The 20,907-nt window shown below is 51.1% G+C and overlaps 1 protein-coding gene across 2 annotated transcripts in view; it reads left to right on the forward strand.

Moving 5' to 3' along the window:
• Positions 1-20,907, forward strand: part of LOC147027575 (cadherin-13-like) — a 164,863-nt gene that overhangs the window by 139,641 nt on the left and 4,315 nt on the right. For both annotated transcript variants that reach the window (XM_085877079.1, XM_085877080.1), the window contains 2 exons: positions 17,710-17,855; positions 19,371-19,646. In XM_085877079.1, coding sequence (XP_085733205.1) covers positions 17,710-17,855; positions 19,371-19,646 — 422 coding nt within the window. The remainder of the gene's footprint in view (positions 1-17,709; positions 17,856-19,370; positions 19,647-20,907) is intronic.

Below are 20,907 nucleotides of genomic sequence, written 5' to 3' on the forward strand. Positions count from 1 at the left end.
TGAGGAGGTGGAGTGAAGAGATGGAGGTGAGAGGGCAGTGGAGGGAGGCAGGTTGGTGGATGAGAGCAGGGGCAACTTTGAAAAGTAAGAGTGAGGGTTATGAAAGGTGGGAGAAAGGTGAGGGGGGAATTTTTGAGAGAGGTGAGAGGGAGGCTTGGAGGGAGAAGAGTGGGATGGTTGCTTGGAGAGTGAGAGTGAGGGGTGAGGGGGGTGAGTTGGCACTGAAGTTGGAAAAAAAGAATGTTTGATGGAAAGCGAGCATCCATTGCAAACTGTGGTTTTTAAAAGTTTTAGGTCAGAGATGCGATTTAACACAATTCTTGATGGATGCAATGAAGGCGAATTCAGAGCATGGAGAGAAGAAGCGCTGTAATAGTTGGATTTTTTAGCCAAGGAATGAAGGAAAGGTCGAAATGAGAGCAGTCTGTTAAAATAGCAGAAGAGTAGTGCATTGTGAAACAGTAAAGAGTACCACATGTGTGAGAGAGGAAGATGAAACATTATAAGATCGTTTTTGTAGTTAAAAATAATGTATGAGAGAGTTCAACAGATTAGGTCATGGAAGTGTATAAAAAAAAATATATATAAAAATCGAGGAAGAAGACGAGGAGGAAGTTAAGAGGAAGAAGAAGAAGAAGCAGAATCGGGAGAAGGTGAGCGTGTTGTTGTTGTTGGGTATATGTATATGTATATATATATATATATATATATATTTTTTTTTTTTTTTTTTTTTTGTTGTTGTTAATATTAATATATGAGAGAGTTCAACAGATTAGGTCATGGAAGTGTAAAAAAAAAAAAAAAAATCGAGGAAGAAGACGAGGAGGAAGTTAAGAGGAAGAAGAAGAAGCAAATCGGGAGAAGGTGAGCATGTTGTTGTTGTTGTAGGGTATTTTTTTTTTTTTTTGAGATAATAAAGAGATTAGTTGGGAGAATGGGGGATGTTTGGAAAGTGGGGAGGATCAAAATTGAAGGTAATGGGGAGGATAGAAATTGAAGGTAATGGGGAGAAAAAACAAACAAACAAAAACCGATCGAACACCGAGTGGAACCGGTAGGCCTCAAGCCTAGGCCTAGGCCTCAAGCACAGGTAAGAACGTCGACAAAAATACTCACAAAATAGCACGATTTTTGAAACAAAACCGAACGAGCAACACACAGTAACATGTAGGTGAGAAAATTAAACAGTTAAAACGGGACAAATAACAACCGGAAACTTAGCTTTGAGAACGTCAGCAGGGAGTCCCAAAGGAAACCTCTCGCTGCTCTCGAACCGGAACCGGAAGTTTTATGCAGGGCAGTAATGTTTGCTGATTTCCAAGCAGATGGCAGATGATCTTGAGCAAATGAGAGGGTGAATAGAACAGAGAGGGGTGGGCAGGAGCAGCAGAGCAGGTTTTTAGGCAGGTTTTGTATCGAATAGGTCTAGTTGCAATAATCATTATAATATTTTTGCCTTAACTTTATAAACTTCCTCATGAGCATTCCCTTTGGTAAATACAGTGAGATACATTGGCCTGCAAAAGTTTTCACCCCTGACCAAGAATGCCACATTTAAATGAATTACAAATTATGTTGAAACAATTTTTCCAAATGAACTTTTTTTTCCTAATAATTGAAGAGATGAAACTAAACTCTGTTATAGATGAAGGAGGTACATACCAGAAATACCTGCAAAACACATGTAAAAATCAAAATTCACTGGTTGCAAAAGTATTAAGCCCCTGAGGTTAGTCTGTGGTGGCATTAGTACCTTTTGCAACAATGACTGGTGTGACTCTTTTTGGGCCGGCCTCTATCAGCTTAGCAGTGAGATGGTGAAATTGCCCATTCTTCATGTGAAAATTACTCTTGTTCTGTCAAGTTTGATGGAGATCGTCGATGGACGGCAATGTTCAAGTCTCACCATAAATGTTCAATTGGGTTCAAGTCAGGACTTTGACTGAGCCACTCAGGAACATTTATTTTCTTCTGAGTCAGCCACTCCAGTGTGCCTTTAGCTTTGTGCTTCAGATCAATGCCCTGCTGAAATGTGAATCTCCTTCCCAGGTTCAGATCCATGGCTGATTCAAGCAGGTTTTCCTCAAGGATTCTTCTGCACTTTGCTCCATCCATTGTCCCTTCTCTCCTGCCAGTCTTGCCAGTCCCTGCTTTTGAAAAGCAGCCCCATAACATCATGCTGCCACCACCATGCTTGACAGTAGGGATGGTGTTGACTGGGTGATGTGCAGTGTTCGGCTTGTGTCAGACGTCACGCTTTGAATTTAGACCAAAAAGTTCAATTGTTTCGTCTGACCACAAAACTTTTCTCCACATGTCTACGGTATCATTAAGATGCTTTTTCACAAACTACACATGAGCTTTTAGAAGTGTCTTTTTCAACAATGGCTTATTTCTTCCCACCTGTCCATGGAGGCCAGCTTTGGGAAGGGAAAGGTCTTTCAAAGTCACTGTTGGGTTTTGCTTTCCCGGTTGCTGAGTTTGGATGAGCGATCTGGGTTGAGTCTGGATGGTATGATACCTCTTCCACTTCTTAATGATGGGTTTCACGATACTCAAAGGGATAATGAGCGATTTTGAAATCTTTGTATAACCCTCTCCTGAATGGTGCTTCTCCACCACTTTATGTCTGACTTCTTTGGAAAGCTCCTTGGTCTTCATGTTTGCCTTGTTGGTTGACCAAGTGAGTTGCACCTTAAAACTCCTTCGAAAAGTGGAGGTAAATTTTTCAGTTAAACCACTGATTACATTCAGGTGAAACCTATTACACTTATTTTGTAACCTTTCAAACAAATAATTTGCAACTGAAGTGATTCAGGGTTCATTTGGCAAAGGGTTTGAATATTTATGCAACTGAGAATCATCTGATTTTCTCTGTTAATGCAACTTATTCTCAGTTTATCTGCAATTTTATCTTTATCACGTTGGAGTGGTTTGTGAAGACTATATATATATATATATATATATATATATATATATATATATATATATATATATATATATATATATATATATATATATATATATATATATATATATATATATATATATATATATATATATATATATATATATATTGTTGCGGTTTTCGCGCCCGCCGGCGTGCGAACGGCCACGTAACTCGAATCGCGGCACGTCGCCCACCGGACGGACAATCCAGTCGTGACCCTCTCGGACTAACGCCGGGAACCAGTCACGGGTGGACCTTTCGGTCTCACCGCGATCGAGCCAATCAGCCCCCGCGTGGGATAGGGTTGCTCGCCAAATTCGAACTACCTAAGTATCCACGCGGAGGGTAGACCGGGCGATCGCACCTCGCCGCAGGTCGACTTCGGACACGGGCCACTTAAGCGACCCGTTCCGTACTATCAGAATAACCGAGCGGTGTTATCGTCGACCTCGACGGTTCGATTAATTATCGGGCGTATTCAGCCCACTACCAACCCTTTACGTGAAGCAAGATGGGGATTCAATGGAGGAAAAGACGAAGCGAAGCGGGAGAACAGTTCAACAATAAAGCACTTTTATTCGCGGCACACGGGAAGCACACAAATACAATTCCACCAAATGCACACAAACAAAAGAAAACACAATTCCATTTACACAAAAAGCAAACATAAAAGTGAAAACACAGTGCAGAGCTAATACCGACTACCGAGCACACGGCAACACTTATACAATTCTACTTCACAGACGGCGCCGACAACACATACCCAAAACCAAGGAAAAGAAATCCCCCAAGAATGGGGCAGGCCTGAGGCCGAGACCGGGTCGGGCCTACCCGTCTGGTGATGAGACGCGGAGCGGCGATGGCCCCGCAACCCGCGGGCCTCGTGGACAGTGCCTGGCTGGGGGTGGGAACGGGGCCCCTTGGTCGCACTATCTCAGCGCGGGGGGAAACAAGAAGGGTTGCTGATGCTCGGGGTATAGAGGATCTTTATTATGTGCGACGAGCGTCTCCACCTCGGCCAGGTCGCGCTGTCGGCCTCCCTCGGGTGCAGCTTCCTGCACGACGCGAGCACCCCCTCGTCTGGTGTCGCCGCCTTTCCACAGCTCCGTCCCCTCCGTTCCGACTCCAACGCACACGACGAGCAGCTCCACCGCCCGCGAAGTCTTGACCCTCTGCTTCCGACTCTCCTCTTCTTGACTCTCCGACCCCGTTCTGCTGACTGACGAACACGGTCCTTTTATCCCCCCGTAACTTCGCCTTTGACCCCCTCCCTTTGACCTTTCACCTCGCTCCCCATTGGCCCGAGAAAAAGTGGGCGTGAAGGCTTTTTGATCCACAAATTTGCATATATCGATCGCCCTGGGGGCGGGGCCAAATCGCCCCTCGCTCACCGATTGGACGGAAAAAAGTGGGCGTGTGTCGTTTTTGATCCGTTTTTGAAGCAGAAAATCCGTGATTTTGTACACGCTGTTCGACGCGCGTTCTGCATGAGTCCAACACCGGTACCCACAGCGGGGCAAGAACGGTGGCGATGCTACGGTTGTGAGGTGTGCGTGAAGGTCGTGGCGGTTGTGGTGAAGCGGTGGTTGTGGTCGGTGGTTGATGTTGTGGTTGTGATCATGGCGGTTGGTCCAAAATAAAGATAGTAAAAGAAAAACGGCTATCCTAAAGAGTCGCAGCACGTATAAATGACATGTATTCCCACTAGACAACGGGTTTGGGCCTAACTACACATGCACTTACCGAGATACCTCACCTAAGGGACCTGAATGGTGGTTTGCGAATCTGGTAACCACAACACTACCCCTTCCCTTTTTACAGACTCGTCCCGAGTCGTCAAATTTTCGTGTGCCATCATGTGTAGTTTTCCCCTAGTACATTTTACCTACGGATCCCTGAGTGCGACATTCATGGTATTCGTGTCCCCAAAATAAATAACCTGAGGGCTGCGTAACTACCTAAACAAACTCACTCACACGGACGACTTAAATAAAATTGCCGGCGCTAAGACATACATGCCGGGGGGCGCACTCATATTTACAGTACATCTTACCTTAACTTACAAATTTTACACTAAACCATGGCCCAGGATCATTGAACTCTGCAAAAGAAAGCAGTTAGCAGGGAGCCAGGCTGCCCGCATGCAGTCTCTGGCTCAAAACAATGCAGGTGACAGGGAACGTGGCTGGCTGCTCACACGCAGTCCAAGGCCTTCCCTTTTGAACTGAACTCAGTGAACCACAACGGTGCTTGGGCTGCACAACGCAGTCTCCGTGCCAGCTCAAGTGGCACACGCAATGAACACAACGAATGGATGCATGAACGCAAACACGGTGCACGGGCCGCCACTGCAGGCCCGTGTTGTAGCTGCCAACAGGGCAGTTCTTGCAGCTTGCAAACTGTTGCCTTGCGGATCCTGGCGCACATGGAAATGAACAGGGGGGGGGGGCAAAGCAAAAATTGAACGGGGCTGGTGAACGTGGGCAGTGGGCATGGCATGGCAAAGGTGAGCAGGCAATCACAGCCCGCAGAAGAAGGCCGTCGCAGGCAAACACAGCCGGCAGATGAACTGGCCGGCACCGGCCTTGACGCAAAACACGGCCAGCCGATGAAGTTGGCCAGCCTTTGCCGTTCAGTGAAGGTTGGTGGAGGGAGTGCGGTGGTGCTGGCCACTTGGAAGGCGGGCTCGGACCTACCTACCTGTCTCCCTCCCACCTATCGCCTTTGCCTGTCACTGTACATACCCACTCCCTTAATTTGTGAAAAACCAATTTAGCCCCAACTTATTTTTTTTGTTTGTTTTTATTTTTACTTCCCCACTATAAATCGTCCCCTAACCCCCTTTATCGTCCTTGTTCGGCTAACCTATCCTGTCACCTAGCCTACTCCCAACGCCTACGTTCCCTTCCCGGAGGGGAATAAGGGAGAGCTAACGTCCTGTTTCGAGGCCCAACTCAAGCCTCAGAATGGCCTCCCCAGAGTTCGGCGATCTATAACCAAAGTGGGTCCAGCGGCCCACAACGACAGCGAGGGGATGGATGGTGCGGAGGGGTACACTTCCTAATCTACCCTATCCATTTAACTGTTAAACTACCCCGGGGCTTTCAACAAGCGCCTCTCGCTTAAACTATTGGTTCTAACAACCCAGATTCCCGTCGCCTGTGTTGGTGTCCTCACAATTTCGGGCCTCGCCCCCCAATTTTCTCTCCGTGCCCTCACACGGTCTCCTGGCTGGGACACGTGGCTCCCTTTGGCAGGCACGACCCTCTGCCGAATCTCCCGCTATGGCACCCCGGGCACTACACTGCCTCCGAGCCTACCAGCTCCCTAACACCGGGAGTGCCCCCCATGGCACCTCCCCTGAAACGCACACGTGGCAGGCCGGCCTCCCGGGTCCCTTTCCGAGGGTCACCCGTGCCCACTACACTGCCCACGCGGCTAATGGCGCCCCGGGCCCCCGCACCAAGCAGGCGCACCCGTGCCCACTACTCTATCCCGGCCCCCCATGGGCCCATGGCCTACCGCGGCCGACTAGCCTGGTGCCCGGGGTACCCACTCAGCGATACTCACCTTTCGCAGCCACGCTCCCAAGCCCGTCAACAGGGCTCCTGCACCCCTCCAAATGGGTCTCGAGCCTACTTTCCCACCAACAACAAAACGACCTCCATTTTTCAATTTGACTAACCCCCTAACTCACTTTACTCTGACCCCGGGGTCCCTTGGGTGGGAGTCACTCCTCCCCCCAATCACTCATCGCACCATGCATTCCCCATTCACTCCACACACACAGACCCGCTGGCCTCACTCACTCAACAAGTACTCACCTCACAACTCACCAACAACTCTTCAACACACACACCGCTGAACTCTGCCATCCTTCTTACTACATCCCCTAACTAACTGGTGCTCCCACGTCGTCCCTTAAACTAGTAGCACGTTCCTTTTAACACTACGTAGCTAAGCTCCGTCCCCTCTACACATCCACAAGTCTGTCACTGTCTCCAAATCATCATTTTATTTCCCAACCTAAATCTGGCTACAATCCCTCTAACTAATCCATTCCACGGACTCCATGAGGACTTACCCCTGCCCCATGAAGTCGGTCTAACTAAGCTAACCCTTCTCCCTAACTAGTTTCCATCCTGTGCCCAGGTAAGGGGGTCTTTCACCCCTTGCCCAGGAATCCTTTGCACCCGAAAGTGAGGCTTGGCTTTCTTTTTTTTCCATGCGCAGCACCTGCGCGGCAACTCGCGCTCTTTGCACCTTGCAACTGCCCGTGACGTCATGCAGCTGCACGTGTTCCTCGTCCCTCCTTGGACGGGACCATCCGGCAGAGATACCCCTCCTGCCGGATTCCAACCCCACGTGCAGCCATGACGTCACCGTGCGCATATAAAAAAAAAACACAAGCCACACGTCTCGAGGGGTTCCCCACGCGAACACATGTGCTTTGCCCGTTGGAGCTTAACACGCACGATCGCGTGGAGAACCCGTCCGGTCCAAATCCGTTTACCTGCCGAAACTTTGTCCGTCCGCGGGATCGGCAAATCCACCGCGTGCGTTTCCGGACCGGGACTTCACTCTCGCAAGCGAGCACGTGGTGGTCTCGTGCGTTGCACAGCACGAACCTCGTGCTCACTGCTGGGCGAACCCGGCACGGTCCTCGAAACAACCACAGCCGCTACTCGGCTTTCTCTCTTTACATGTCGCCGTCGTCGCCTCCATTCCACCCACGCACACCTGCGTGTTACGACGCACACAGTCCACTCAATCACATTCACACCGGGAGACGCGGCTGCGTGCTCCCGCATGCCAACCGACATCTCCCTCACATACCGCTCTCTCACACACACGGTCTCCCTTGCACACAGCGACCTTGCACACGGCCGTTCACTCACGCGTGCCTCACTACTCACACAAACCATACTACTCACACGTGGTGCTCCATTCACTCGCGCGGGGGCACTCACCCGCGGTGCCTCACCCACAAACGCGAGGGCACTCAACCGCTGTGCCTCATCCACACACCGTGCCTCACTCATACACGCGGGGGCACTCACCCGCGGTACCTCACTCATACACACGGCGACACTCACACACGCGGTCTCTTCCACACAACGTCCCTCACTCATACACGCGGGGGCACTCAACCGCGGTGCCTCATCCACACACCGTGCCTCACTCATACACGCGGGGGCACTTAACCGCGGTGCCTCATCCACACACGCGGGGGCACTCACCCGCGGTGCCTCACTCACACACAGCGTGCTGGGAAGCACACACTCCGGCACACTCGCCACCACACCACTCACACGTGGTGCCTCACTCATTCTGGCCGTTTCACTCACACACACGGCCTCACTCACACACGGTTCCTCATCCACACACGGCGTGCTGGGAAGCACGTACTCCGGCACCATCGCCACCACACCACTCACACACGGGGTCGCTTCCACACACGGTGCCGCACTCACACCTTGCACCACACACACAGGGACAACCACACTGGGGATTCGTGTCCCCACAAGGGTCTCCGGGGCCTCTACACCCCCCAAGCTCTCCGTGCACCCGTCCACAGCACTCGTCCCCTCAACCTCGCAAAGCACGACCGAACTCACCTGGTCGTGACTCACCTCAAGGGGGCATACTCCCTCCCCTCGTTCCTGGAGGAGGCCATCCAGGTGCTCGCACTGGGTCCCCACACGCTCCGCGAGCTCACCCCCATTGTCCTCCACTACCTCCGTGTGTGTGTGCGCGTCACTTACCCCGTCTTCATCGTGCAGTCTCTCCTCTATTTTTTCTATCTCCCGTGTCTCTGCCAACTCTTCACCCTTTACCTCCCTTGTCTCCACTATTATTTCCTTTGTCACGGCCTTCATGCCCGCCTGCAGGCATCGGCCCATGTTCTGCGTCTCACCCCGGAACTTTTTCATTTCTTCCTTCATGTTTGCTTCCATTCCGTTTATTTTTGTATCCATCTTTTCGTTTATTTGTTGTGTATTCGCATCCATCTTCGTTGTCATTGCCGCCAGCATGGCGCATAGCTGGGCTATGTCGGGTGCGCTTGAGTGAGCCGTTTCGGCAGGGGTTGGGGAAGGGTCTTGGTGGAGAGGGGGGGGGGAGGTGTCATACACCGCGGCCGCTGCCGCACCCACCTCGGGCCCTGGGTTCAGTTGGGCGAGTCCGTGTTCCTGCACAATCAACATTTCCTGCACGGGGATTCCATCCTGGACCATGGATTCTACATTACTACACATATACATTTCTAATACCCCCGGCTCCCGCTCGCCTTGAGACGCCATCTTGCTTCTCGTAAAGGGTTAATTTTAGCTCGCTCGTAATTTGGAGGGAATCGGGGGTCGCTTCTCTCACCCCTGGACCGATTCCCGTGAATTTAGCCGGAGACAGGAGAGCCCGTTTTCCTGTTCTCCGATACCAGTGCCGCGAGGAGGGCGATGGATTTGTATCGCACGACCTGACACCAGTGTTGCGGTCTTCGCGCCCGCCGGCGTGCGAACGGCCACGTAACTCGAATCGCGGCACGTCGCCCACCGGACGGACAATCCAGTCGTGACCCTCTCGGACTAACGCCGGGAACCAGTCACGGGTGGACCTTTCGGTCTCACCGCGATCGAGCCAATCAGCCCCCGCGTGGGATAGGGTTGCTCGCCAAATTCGAACTACCTAAGTACCCACGCGGAGGGTAGACCGGGCGATCGCACCTCGCCGCAGGTCGACTTCGGACACGGGCCACTTAAGCGACCCGTTCCGTACTATCAGAATAACCGAGCGGTGTTATCGTCGACCTCGACGGTTCGATTAATTATCGGGCGTATTCAGCCCACTACCAACCCTTTACGTGAAGCAAGATGGGGATTCAATGGAGGAAAAGACGAAGCGAAGCGGGAGAACAGTTCAACAATAAAGCACATTTATTCGCGGCACACGGGAAGCACACAAATACAATTCCACCAAATGCACACAAACAAAAGAAAACACAATTCCATTTACACAAAAAGCAAACATAAAAGTGAAAACACAGTGCAGAGCTAATACCGACTACCGAGCACACGGCAACACTTATACAATTCTACTTCACAGACGGCGCCGACAACACATACCCAAAACCAAGGAAAAGAAATCCCCCAAGAATGGGGCAGGCCTGAGGCCGAGACCGGGTCGGGCCTACCCGTCTGGTGATGAGACGCGGAGCGGCGATGGCCCCGCAACCCGCGGGCCTCGTGGACAGTGCCTGGCTGGGGGTGGGAACGGGGCCCCCTTGGTCGCACTATCTCAGCGCGGGGGGAAACAGGAGGGGTTGCTGATGCTCGGGGTATAGAGGATCTTTATTATGTGCGACGAGCGTCTCCACCTCGGCCAGGTCGCGCTGTCGGCCTCCCTCGGGTGCAGCTTCCTGCACGACGCGAGCACCCCCTCGTCTGGTGTCGCCGCCTTTCCACAGCTCCGTCCCCTCCGTTCCGACTCCAACGCACACGACGAGCAGCTCCACCGCCCGCGAAGTCTTGACCCTCTGCTTCCGACTCTCCTCTTCTTGACTCTCCGACCCCGTTCTGCTGACTGACGAACACGGTCCTTTTATCCCCCCGTAACTTCGCCTTTGACCCCCTCCCTTTGACCTTTCACCTCGCTCCCCATTGGCCCGAGAAAAAGTGGGCGTGAAGGCTTTTTGATCCACAAATTTGCATATATCGATCGCCCTGGGGGCGGGGCCAAATCGCCCCTCGCTCACCGATTGGACGGAAAAAAGTGGGCGTGTGTCGTTTTTGATCCGTTTTTGAAGCAGAAAATCCGTGATTTTGTACACGCTGTTCGACGCGCGTTCTGCATGAGTCCAACACCGGTACCCACAGCGGGGCAAGAACGGTGGCGATGCTACGGTTGTGAGGTGTGCGTGAAGGTCGTGGCGGTTGTGGTGAAGCGGTGGTTGTGGTCGGTGGTTGATGTTGTGGTTGTGATCATGGCGGTTGGTCCAAAATAAAGATAGTAAAAGAAAAACGGCTATCCTAAAGAGTCGCAGCACGTATAAATGACATGTATTCCCACTAGACAACGGGTTTGGGCCTAACTACACATGCACTTACCGAGATACCTCACCTAAGGGACCTGAATGGTGGTTTGCGAATCTGGTAACCACAACACTACCCCATTCCTTTTTACAGACTCGTCCCGAGTCGTCAAATTTTCGTGTGCCATCATGTGTAGTTTTCCCCTAGTACATTTTACCTACGGATCCCTGAGTGCGACATTCATGGTATTCGTGTCCCCAAAATAAATAACCTGAGGGCTGCGTAACTATCTAAACAAACTCACTCACACGGACGACTTAAATAAAATTGCCGGCGCTAAGACATACATGCCGGGGGGGCGCACTCATATGTACAGTACATCTTACCTTAACTTACAAATTTTACACTAAACCATGGCCCAGGATCATTGAACTCTGCAAAAGAAAGCAGTTAGCAGGGAGCCAGGCTGCCCGCATGCAGTCTCTGGCTCAAAACAATGCAGGTGACAGGGAACGTGGCTGGCTGCTCACACGCAGTCCAAGGCCTTCCCTTTTGAACTGAACTCAGTGAACCACAACGGTGCTTGGGCTGCACAACGCAGTCTCCGTGCCAGCTCAAGTGGCACACGCAATGAACACAACGAATGGATGCATGAACGCAAACACGGTGCACGGGCCGCCACTGCAGGCCCGTGTTGTAGCTGCCAACAGGGCAGTTCTTGCAGCTTGCAAACTGTTGCCTTGCGGATCCTGGCGCACATGGAAATGAACAGGGGGGGGGGGCAAAGCAAAAATTGAACGGGGCTGGTGAACGTGGGCAGTGGGCATGGCATGGCAAAGGTGAGCAGGCAATCACAGCCCGCAGAAGAAGGCCGTCGCAGGCAAACACAGCCGGCAGATGAACTGGCCGGCACCGGCCTTGACGCAAAACACGGCCAGCCGATGAAGTTGGCCAGCCTTTGCCGTTCAGTGAAGGTTGGTGGAGGGAGTGCGGTGGTGCTGGCCACTTGGAAGGCGGGCTCGGACCTACCTACCTGTCTCCCTCCCACCTATCGCCTTTGCCTGTCACTGTACATACCCACTCCCTTAATTTGTGAAAACCAATTTAGCCCCAACTTATTTTTTTGTTTGTTTTTATTTTTACTTCCCCACTATAAATCGTCCCCTAACCCCCTTTATCGTCCTTGTTCGGCTAACCTATCCTGTCACCTAGCCTACTCCCAACGCCTACGTTCCCTTCCCGGAGGGGAATAAGGGAGAGCTAACGTCCTGTTTCGAGGCCCAACTCAAGCCTCAGAATGGCCTCCCCAGAGTTCGGCGATCTATAACCAAAGTGGGTCCAGCGGCCCACAACGACAGCGAGGGGATGGATGGTGCGGAGGGGTACACTTCCTAATCTACCCTATCCATTTAACTGTTAAACTACCCCGGGGCTTTCAACAAGCGCCTCTCGCTTAAACTATTGGTTCTAACAACCCAGATTCCCGTCGCCTGTGTTGGTGTCCTCACAATTTCGGGCCTCGCCCCCCAATTTTCTCTCCGTGCCCTCACACGGTCTCCTGGCTGGGACACGTGGCTCCCTTTGGCAGGCACGACCCTCTGCCGAATCTCTCGCTATGGCACCCCCGGGCACTACACTGCCTCCGAGCCTACCAGCTCCCTAACACCGGGGAGTGCCCCCCATGGCACCTCCCCTGAAACGCACACGTGGCAGGCCGGCCTCCCGGGTCCCTTTCCGAGGGTCACCCGTGCCCACTACACTGCCCACGCGGCTAATGGCGCCCCGGGCCCCCGCACCAAGCAGGCGCACCCGTGCCCACTACTCTATCCCGGCCCCCCCATGGGCCCATGGCCTACCGCGACCGACTAGCCTGGTGCCGGGGTACCCACTCAGCGATACTCACCTTTCGCAGCCACGCTCCCAAGCCCGTCAACAGGGCTCCTGCACCCCTCCAAATGGGTCTCGAGCCTACTTTCCCACCAACAACAAAACGACCTCCATTTTTCAATTTGACTAACCCAGCTAACTCACTTTACTCTGACCCCGGGGTCCCTTGGGTGGGAGTCACTCCTCCCCCCAATCACTCATCGCACCATGCATTCCCCATTCACTCCACACACACAGACCCGCTGGCCTCACTCACTCAACAAGTACTCACCTCACAACTCACCAACAACTCTTCAACACACACACCGCTGAACTCTGCCATCCTTCTTACTACATCCCCTAACTAACTGGTGCTCCCACGTCGTCCCTTAAACTAGTAGCACGTTCCTTTTAACACTACGTAGCTAAGCTCCGTCCCCTCTACACATCCACAAGTCTGTCACTGTCTCCAAATCATCATTTTATTTCCCAACCTAAATCTGGCTACAATCCCTCTAACTAATCCATTCCACGGACTCCATGAGGACTTACCCCTGCCCCATGAAGTCGGTCTAACTAAGCTAACCCTTCTCCCTAACTAGTTTCCATCCTGTGCCCAGGTAAGGGGGTCTTTCACCCCTTGCCCAGGAATCCTTTGCACCCGAAAGTGAGGCTTGGCTTTCTTTTTTTTTTTTTCCATGCGCAGCACCTGCGCGGCAACTCGCGCTCTTTGCACCTTGCAACTGCCCGTGACGTCATGCAGCTGCACGTGTTCCTCGTCCCTCCTTGGACGGGACCATCCGGCAGAGATACCCCTCCTGCCGGATTCCAACCCCACGTGCAGCCATGACGTCACCGTGCGCATATAAAAAAAAAACACAAGCCACACGTCTCGAGGGGTTCCCCACGCGAACACGTGTGCTTTGCCCGTTGGAGCTTAACACGCACGATCGCGTGGAGAACCCGTCCGGTCCAAATCCGTTTACCTGCCGAAACTTTGTCCGTCCGCGGGATCGGCAAATCCACCGCGTGCGTTTCCGGACCGGGACTTCACTCTCGCAAGCGAGCACGTGGTGGTCTCGTGCGTTGCACAGCACGAACCTCGTGCTCACTGCTGGGCGAACCCGGCACGGTCCTCGAAACAACCACAGCCGCTACTCGGCTTTCTCTCTTTACATGTCGCCGTCGTCGCCTCCATTCCACACACGCATACCTGCGTGTTACGACGCACACAGTCCACTCAATCACATTCACACCGGGAGACGCGGCTGCGTGCTCCCGCATGCCAACCGACATCTCCCTCACATACCGCTCTCTCACACACACGGTCTCCCTTGCACACAGCGACCTTGCACACGGCCGTTCACTCACGCGTGCCTCACCACTCACACAAACCATACTACTCACACGTGGTGCTCCATTCACTCGCGCGGGGGCACTCACCCGCGGTGCCTCACCCACAAACGCGAGGGCACTCAACCGCTGTGCCTCATCCACACACCGTGCCTCACTCATACACGCGGGGGCACTCACCCGCGGTACCTCACTCATACACACGGCGACACTCACACACGCGGTCTCTTCCACACAACGTCCCTCACTCATACACGCGGGGGCACTCAACCGCGGTGCCTCATCCACACACCGTGCCTCACTCATACACGCGGGGGCACTTAACCGCAGTGCCTCATCCACACACGCGGGGGCACTCACCCGCGGTGCCTCACTCACACACAGCGTGCTGGGAAGCACACACTCCGGCACACTCGCCACCACACCACTCACACGTGGTGCCTCACTCATTCTGGCCGTTTCACTCACACACACGGCCTCACTCACACACGGTGCCTCATCCACACACGGCGTGCTGGGAAGCACGTACTCCGGCACCATCGCCACCACACCACTCACACACGGGGTCGCTTCCACACACGGTGCCGCACTCACACCTTGCACCACACACACAGGGACAACCACACTGGGGATTCGTGTCCCCACAAGGGTCTCCGGGGCCTCTACACCCCCCAAGCTCTCCGTGCACCCGTCCACAGCACTCGTCCCCTCAACCTCGCAAAGCACGACCGAACTCACCTGGTCGTGACTCACCTCAAGGGGGCATACTCCCTCCCCTCGTTCCTGGAGGAGGCCATCCAGGTGCTCGCACCGGGTCCCCACACGCTCCGCGAGCTCACCCCCATTGTCCTCCACTACCTCCGTGTGTGTGTGCGCGTCACTTACCCCGTCTTCATCGTGCAGTCTCTCCTCTATTTTTTCTATCTCCCGTGTCTCTGCCAACTCTTCACCCTTTACCTCCCTTGTCTCCACTATTATTTCCTTTGTCACGGCCTTCATGCCCGCCTGCAGGCATCGGCCCATGTTCTGCGTCTCACCCCGGAACTTTTTCATTTCTTCCTTCATGTTTGCTTCCATTCCGTTTATTTTTGTATCCATCTTTTCGTTTATTTGTTGTGTATTCGCATCCATCTTCGTTGTCATTGCCGCCAGCATGGCGCATAGCTGGGCTATGTCGGGTGCGCTTGAGTGAGCCGTTTCGGCAGGGGTTGGGGAAGGGTCTTGGTGGAGAGGGGGGGGGGAGGTGTCATACACCGCGGCCGCTGCCGCACCCACCTCGGGCCCTGGGTTCAGTTGGGCGAGTCCGTGTTCCTGCACAATCAACATTTCCTGCACGGGGATTCCATCCTGGACCATGGATTCTACATTACTACACATATACATTTCTAATACCCCCGGCTCCCGCTCGCCTTGAGACGCCATCTTGCTTCTCGTAAAGGGTTAATTTTAGCTCGCTCGTAATTTGGAGGGAATCGGGGGTCGCTTCTCTCACCCCTGGACCGATTCCCGTGAATTTAGCCGGAGACAGGAGAGCCCGTTTTCCTGTTCTCCGATACCAGTGCCGCGAGGAGGGCGATGGATTTGTATCGCACGACCTGACACCAGTGTTGCGGTCTTCGCGCCCGCCGGCGTGCGAACGGCCACGTAACTCGAATCGCGGCACGTCGCCCACCGGACGGACAATCCAGTCGTGACCCTCTCGGACTAACGCCGGGAACCAGTCACGGGTGGACCTTTCGGTCTCACCGCGATCGAGCCAATCAGCCCCCGCGTGGGATAGGGTTGCTCGCCAAATTCGAACTACCTAAGTACCCACGCGGAGGGTAGACCGGGCGATCGCACCTCGCCGCAGGTCGACTTCGGACACGGGCCACTTAAGCGACCCGTTCCGTACTATCAGAATAACCGAGCGGTGTTATCGTCGACCTCGACGGTTCGATTAATTATCGGGCGTATTCAGCCCACTACCAACCCTTTACGTGAAGCAAGATGGGGATTCAATGGAGGAAAAGACGAAGCGAAGCGGGAGAACAGTTCAACAATAAAGCACATTTATTCGCGGCACACGGGAAGCACACAAATACAATTCCACCAAATGCACACAAACAAAAGAAAACACAATTCCATTTACACAAAAAGCAAACATAAAAGTGAAAACACAGTGCAGAGCTAATACCGACTACCGAGCACACGGCAACACTTATACAATTCTACTTCACAGACGGCGCCGACAACACATACCCAAAACCAAGGAAAAGAAATTCCCCAAGAATGGGGCAGGCCTGAGGCCGAGACCGGGTCGGGCCTACCCGTCTGGTGATGAGACGCGGAGCGGCGATGGCCCCGCAACCCGCGGGCCTCGTGGACAGTGCCTGGCTGGGGGTGGGAACGGGGCCCCCTTGGTCGCACTATCTCAGCGCGGGGGGAAACAGGAGGGGGTTGCTGATGCTCGGGGTATAGAGGATCTTTATTATGTGCGACGAGCGTCTCCACCTCGGCCAGGTCGCGCTGTCGGCCTCCCTCGGGTGCAGCTTCCTGCACGACGCGAGCACCCCCTCGTCTGGTGTCGCCGCCTTTCCACAGCTCCGTCCCCTCCGTTCCGACTCCAACGCACACGACGAGCAGCTCCACCGCCCGCGAAGTCTTGACCCTCTGCTTCCGACTCTCCTCTTCTTGACTCTCCGACCCCGTTCTGCTGACTGACGAACACGGTCCTTTTATCCCCCCGTAACTTCGCCTTTGACCCCCTCCCTTTGACCTTTCACCTCGCTCCCCATTGGCCCGAGAAAAAGTGGGCGTGAAGGCTTTTTGATCCACAAATTTGCATATATCGATCGCCCTGGGGGCGGGGCCAAATCGCCCCTCGCTCACCGATTGGACGGAAAAAAGTGGGCGTGTGTCGTTTTTGATCCGTTTTTGAAGCAGAAAATCCGTGATTTTGTACACGCTGTTCGACGCGCGTTCTGCATGAGTCCAACACCGGTACCCACAGCGGGGCAAGAACGGTGGCGATGCTACGGTTGTGAGGTGTGCGTGAAGGTCGTGGCGGTTGTGGTGAAGCGGTGGTTGTGGTCGGTGGTTGATGTTGTGGTTGTGATCATGGCGGTTGGTCCAAAATAAAGATAGTAAAAGAAAAACGGCTATCCTAAAGAGTCGCAGCACGTATAAATGACATGTATTCCCACTAGACAACGGGTTTGGGCCTAACTGTACATGCACTTACCGAGATACCTCACCTAAGGGACCTGAATGGTGGTTTGCGAATCTGGTAACCACAACAATATATATATATATATATATATATATATATATATATATATATATATATATATATATATATATATATATATATATATATATATATATCAAGTATGATTTGAAAGCATCATGAAATAAGCTCAAGTAGCATCAAAATGTGAAAACTTTGGAAGGGGGTGAATACTTTTGCAGGTCAATGTATCTCCTTTAAAACCCCTTCCTTCTGACACTCATCTCGGCACTGCTATTTCTCAGGTTCTCAGTGGGTCACGACCCTGCGGGTTGGATTGCTGTTGATGCAAAATCTGGAGTGGTGACTACAAAGGCAATGCTAGATCGGGACTCTCCAGATGTGGATGAGGACAGCATCTACACCGTCACAATACTCGCCACAGATGATGGTAAGGCAATTTTGTCAATGAAAGCTCCAGGTTCAAGAGGAACTGAATGACAATGGTTGTAAACTTAACAATGCTTCATTTTTGCAATTAATACCAGAGTAAATTCACCTAATCAGGTAAAATGAAATTTGCCTCGAGTGCAACTGCTGTCAACTCATTCGAGTCTGGAACTTTGTGATGACTTGTTCACTTTGCAGATCAAACATAATGATACTGTATTTATCGAAGGAAATCAGACGCAGGTGGAGGCCTTTCAGCCCATCATGCCTGCGCAAACACCATACTAATTCATCAACACGAGATCCAAAGAAGAAAATGCAAAAAAAAAAAATTTAATCTATTAATTTTAAGTGTTTGGAGTTTTCGTATTTTATTTATGTATTTATTTGTTTATTCTTCTTCCCATCAGGGGAGTGGGCATGGGCTTCGTTAAAAACACACAACACCAACCACACCACACCCCTTGACGAGATCCCCCATCAACAGCACTCCATACACAATCACCCATCAATGCTCAAACTCCCAAAAAGTCCTATCAACATCCCAATACCCCTCTATCTCCATAACTTCCAGGTACCTATCTAATTCTAATTTAAACTTATCTTCTGTTTCTGCTGCCACTACCTTTCCAGGGAGGCCATTCCTTGCATTAACTACTCTGAGTAAAAGTCCCCTGCCTTGCTTCCATCTTAACTCTCCTCTTCTTTACTCACAGGCTGTGGGCCCTGGTCCTATCACTGTCTACTCTGTTGAATAATTCATCTGCACTTATTTTATCAATACCTTTCATTATCTTAAACATCTCTATCATATTCTCGTAACCGCCTCCTTTCTCGTGAATAAAGCCCTGTCTCCTTCAGCCGCTCCTCATAGCTGAGTCTAGCTAGACCCGGAATCAATCGAGTAGCCGTGCGCTGAACCCTCTCTCGAGCATCTATGTGCTTCCAGAATTGTGGTGACCAAAACTTCACACAATATTCAAGATGTGGCCCTCACTAAGTTCCTGCACAATGTTAACACCATCTCCTCTTTTGATTAATAATTAATTGATCCCCCTCCGAATACAACCTAAAACCCGATTTGTTTTACCTATAGCTGCCTGGCCTTGTGCTGCCTGCTTACCTCCCGTATCTATAACCACCCCCAGATCCTTCTCCTGTGTGACACGCTCCAAAATCACCCCTTGCATCATGTAATCACTATTTTCATTGTTCTTTCCCATCCCCAACACCTTACACAAACTCAGGTTAAATTGTATTCTCTTGTAAAACATGGCAAAGTTGCAGAAAACATCCACCGGTCTCTGTCCATGTTTTCAATCCAAAAATAAGTGGTCATTAAGGGTCTGGAATCAAAATTTGGTTGGAACAGTTTGGAAGAATTATAAAAGTCCTTTATTATCTTGAGATCTCGAGTCAAGATGACTTTGTGTATCTCAATTTCAAATTGTTCGTTTTTTTGTAAACCGGTACTCATTTCTTTACTGTCCCTTTTCCCACCGCAATGCTCTCCCAGGGAGTCCCCCAGCCACAGGTACTGCAACATTGCAGCTGGAGCTCTCAGACGAGAACGACAATGCCCCCTCTGTATCACCCATGGGCACCTGGGTCTGCGAAGATGCTGAAGAAATCACCACCATTCTCACGGCATCCGATTCGGATATAGGAACAAATGCCGAGCCCTTCACCTTCAGACTTGGACATGGCGGGCACAACCTGTCTCCCTCTTATTACTACCTTGGAGAAAAAGGCCGGGACGTGCACTCCCTGTGGTCTCTCAAAAAACTAAATGGTTTGTGCTTTTACGTTCTTTTTTTTTTTCCTTCTTCCACATTCTTTGAAAATAATAACACTGTTCTTTCTTTAGTTTCAAAGTATAATAGAAAATAACCAAATCTAAAAACTTATGAAGTCGTTTCTTGAATCACGAATGATGATACATCATGTTCATACGTGAAAAAATGCAACATGAAGCATCAAATGAGATTTCATTCCCAGCACTGTGGAGGCAGCCATGTTTTCTGTTTGCGAGTACCCAACTGGCTGTGAAATGTTTACATCAAATACATTTGCAAAATGAAACAAGAAAAAGAGCAATCAGAGATTGCAGACCCTCACCAGGACTTGTTTTGTGTGGTGCTTGTGTAGTTTTGAGTGGTGTGTTTTGTGTGGCGTTTGTGTACTGGTGTGTTACGTAATTAGAACTGCCACTTTATAACTGCTGGCAGTGATGACCGGGTACCAAGACGTCCTGCTTTGATGCAGCTGCTTTGATTGGACACCTGACCCTAAACCATGACTTTTTTTGTTATAATTCAATTGAATTTAGAATAGGAGTAAAATAAATTAAATTCAAATCAAATGGGAGACCAAATAGGTACAGTCATGTATTGGAGTCATCAAAAGGAACCCAAACAAGCAAAAAGCAAAGATGATGTCATCAAGAGGAACCTGGACAGGATTCACATTTCAGCTGCCTCTCCTTTACCCTCAAAGCCATCCAGGCACAGCCAAGTGAGCCGAATTCAAAAAACAAAAAAAATCCCCCCAAAAATTAAAAAGGACCCAAATCAAAAAACTAAAAAATTCTGGCTGCCGGACCATGTGTCCGATAAAGTTGAAATTTCAAACATGTATTCGTCATCACCACTACATCATAATTGTGAAGTTTCACATCGATTCATTTGGTGGTTCCAGAGAAAACATGATGAAATATTTCTCTTCAATCCAATATGGCTGCCAAACTATGTGACCTATCAACTATTCCTGAACAAACTTGTACACCCATGGCTTGGGGAACATTTGTGTGAAGTTTCCCCTTGATCTGTCCAGCCATTTGAGAAAAATATTTTTATAGGTTTTTGGGTGAATCCAATATGGCTGCCAAACCATGTAACTTATGACATCATATGTGTGAACCTTGTGTTCCTCATGGATAGGCGGTCATCATGTAGTTTCACCTCGATTTGTTCAGCCACTTCAGGGAAGAAGATTTTTGAAGGTTTATATATATATATATATATATATATATATATATATATATATATATATAT

This window comes from Eptatretus burgeri, chromosome 4, assembly GCF_056783735.1.
Source record: "Eptatretus burgeri isolate ZD-2024b chromosome 4, Ebu_testis_v1, whole genome shotgun sequence".
In the NCBI taxonomy this organism is placed as follows: Eukaryota; Metazoa; Chordata; class Myxini; order Myxiniformes; family Myxinidae; genus Eptatretus; species Eptatretus burgeri.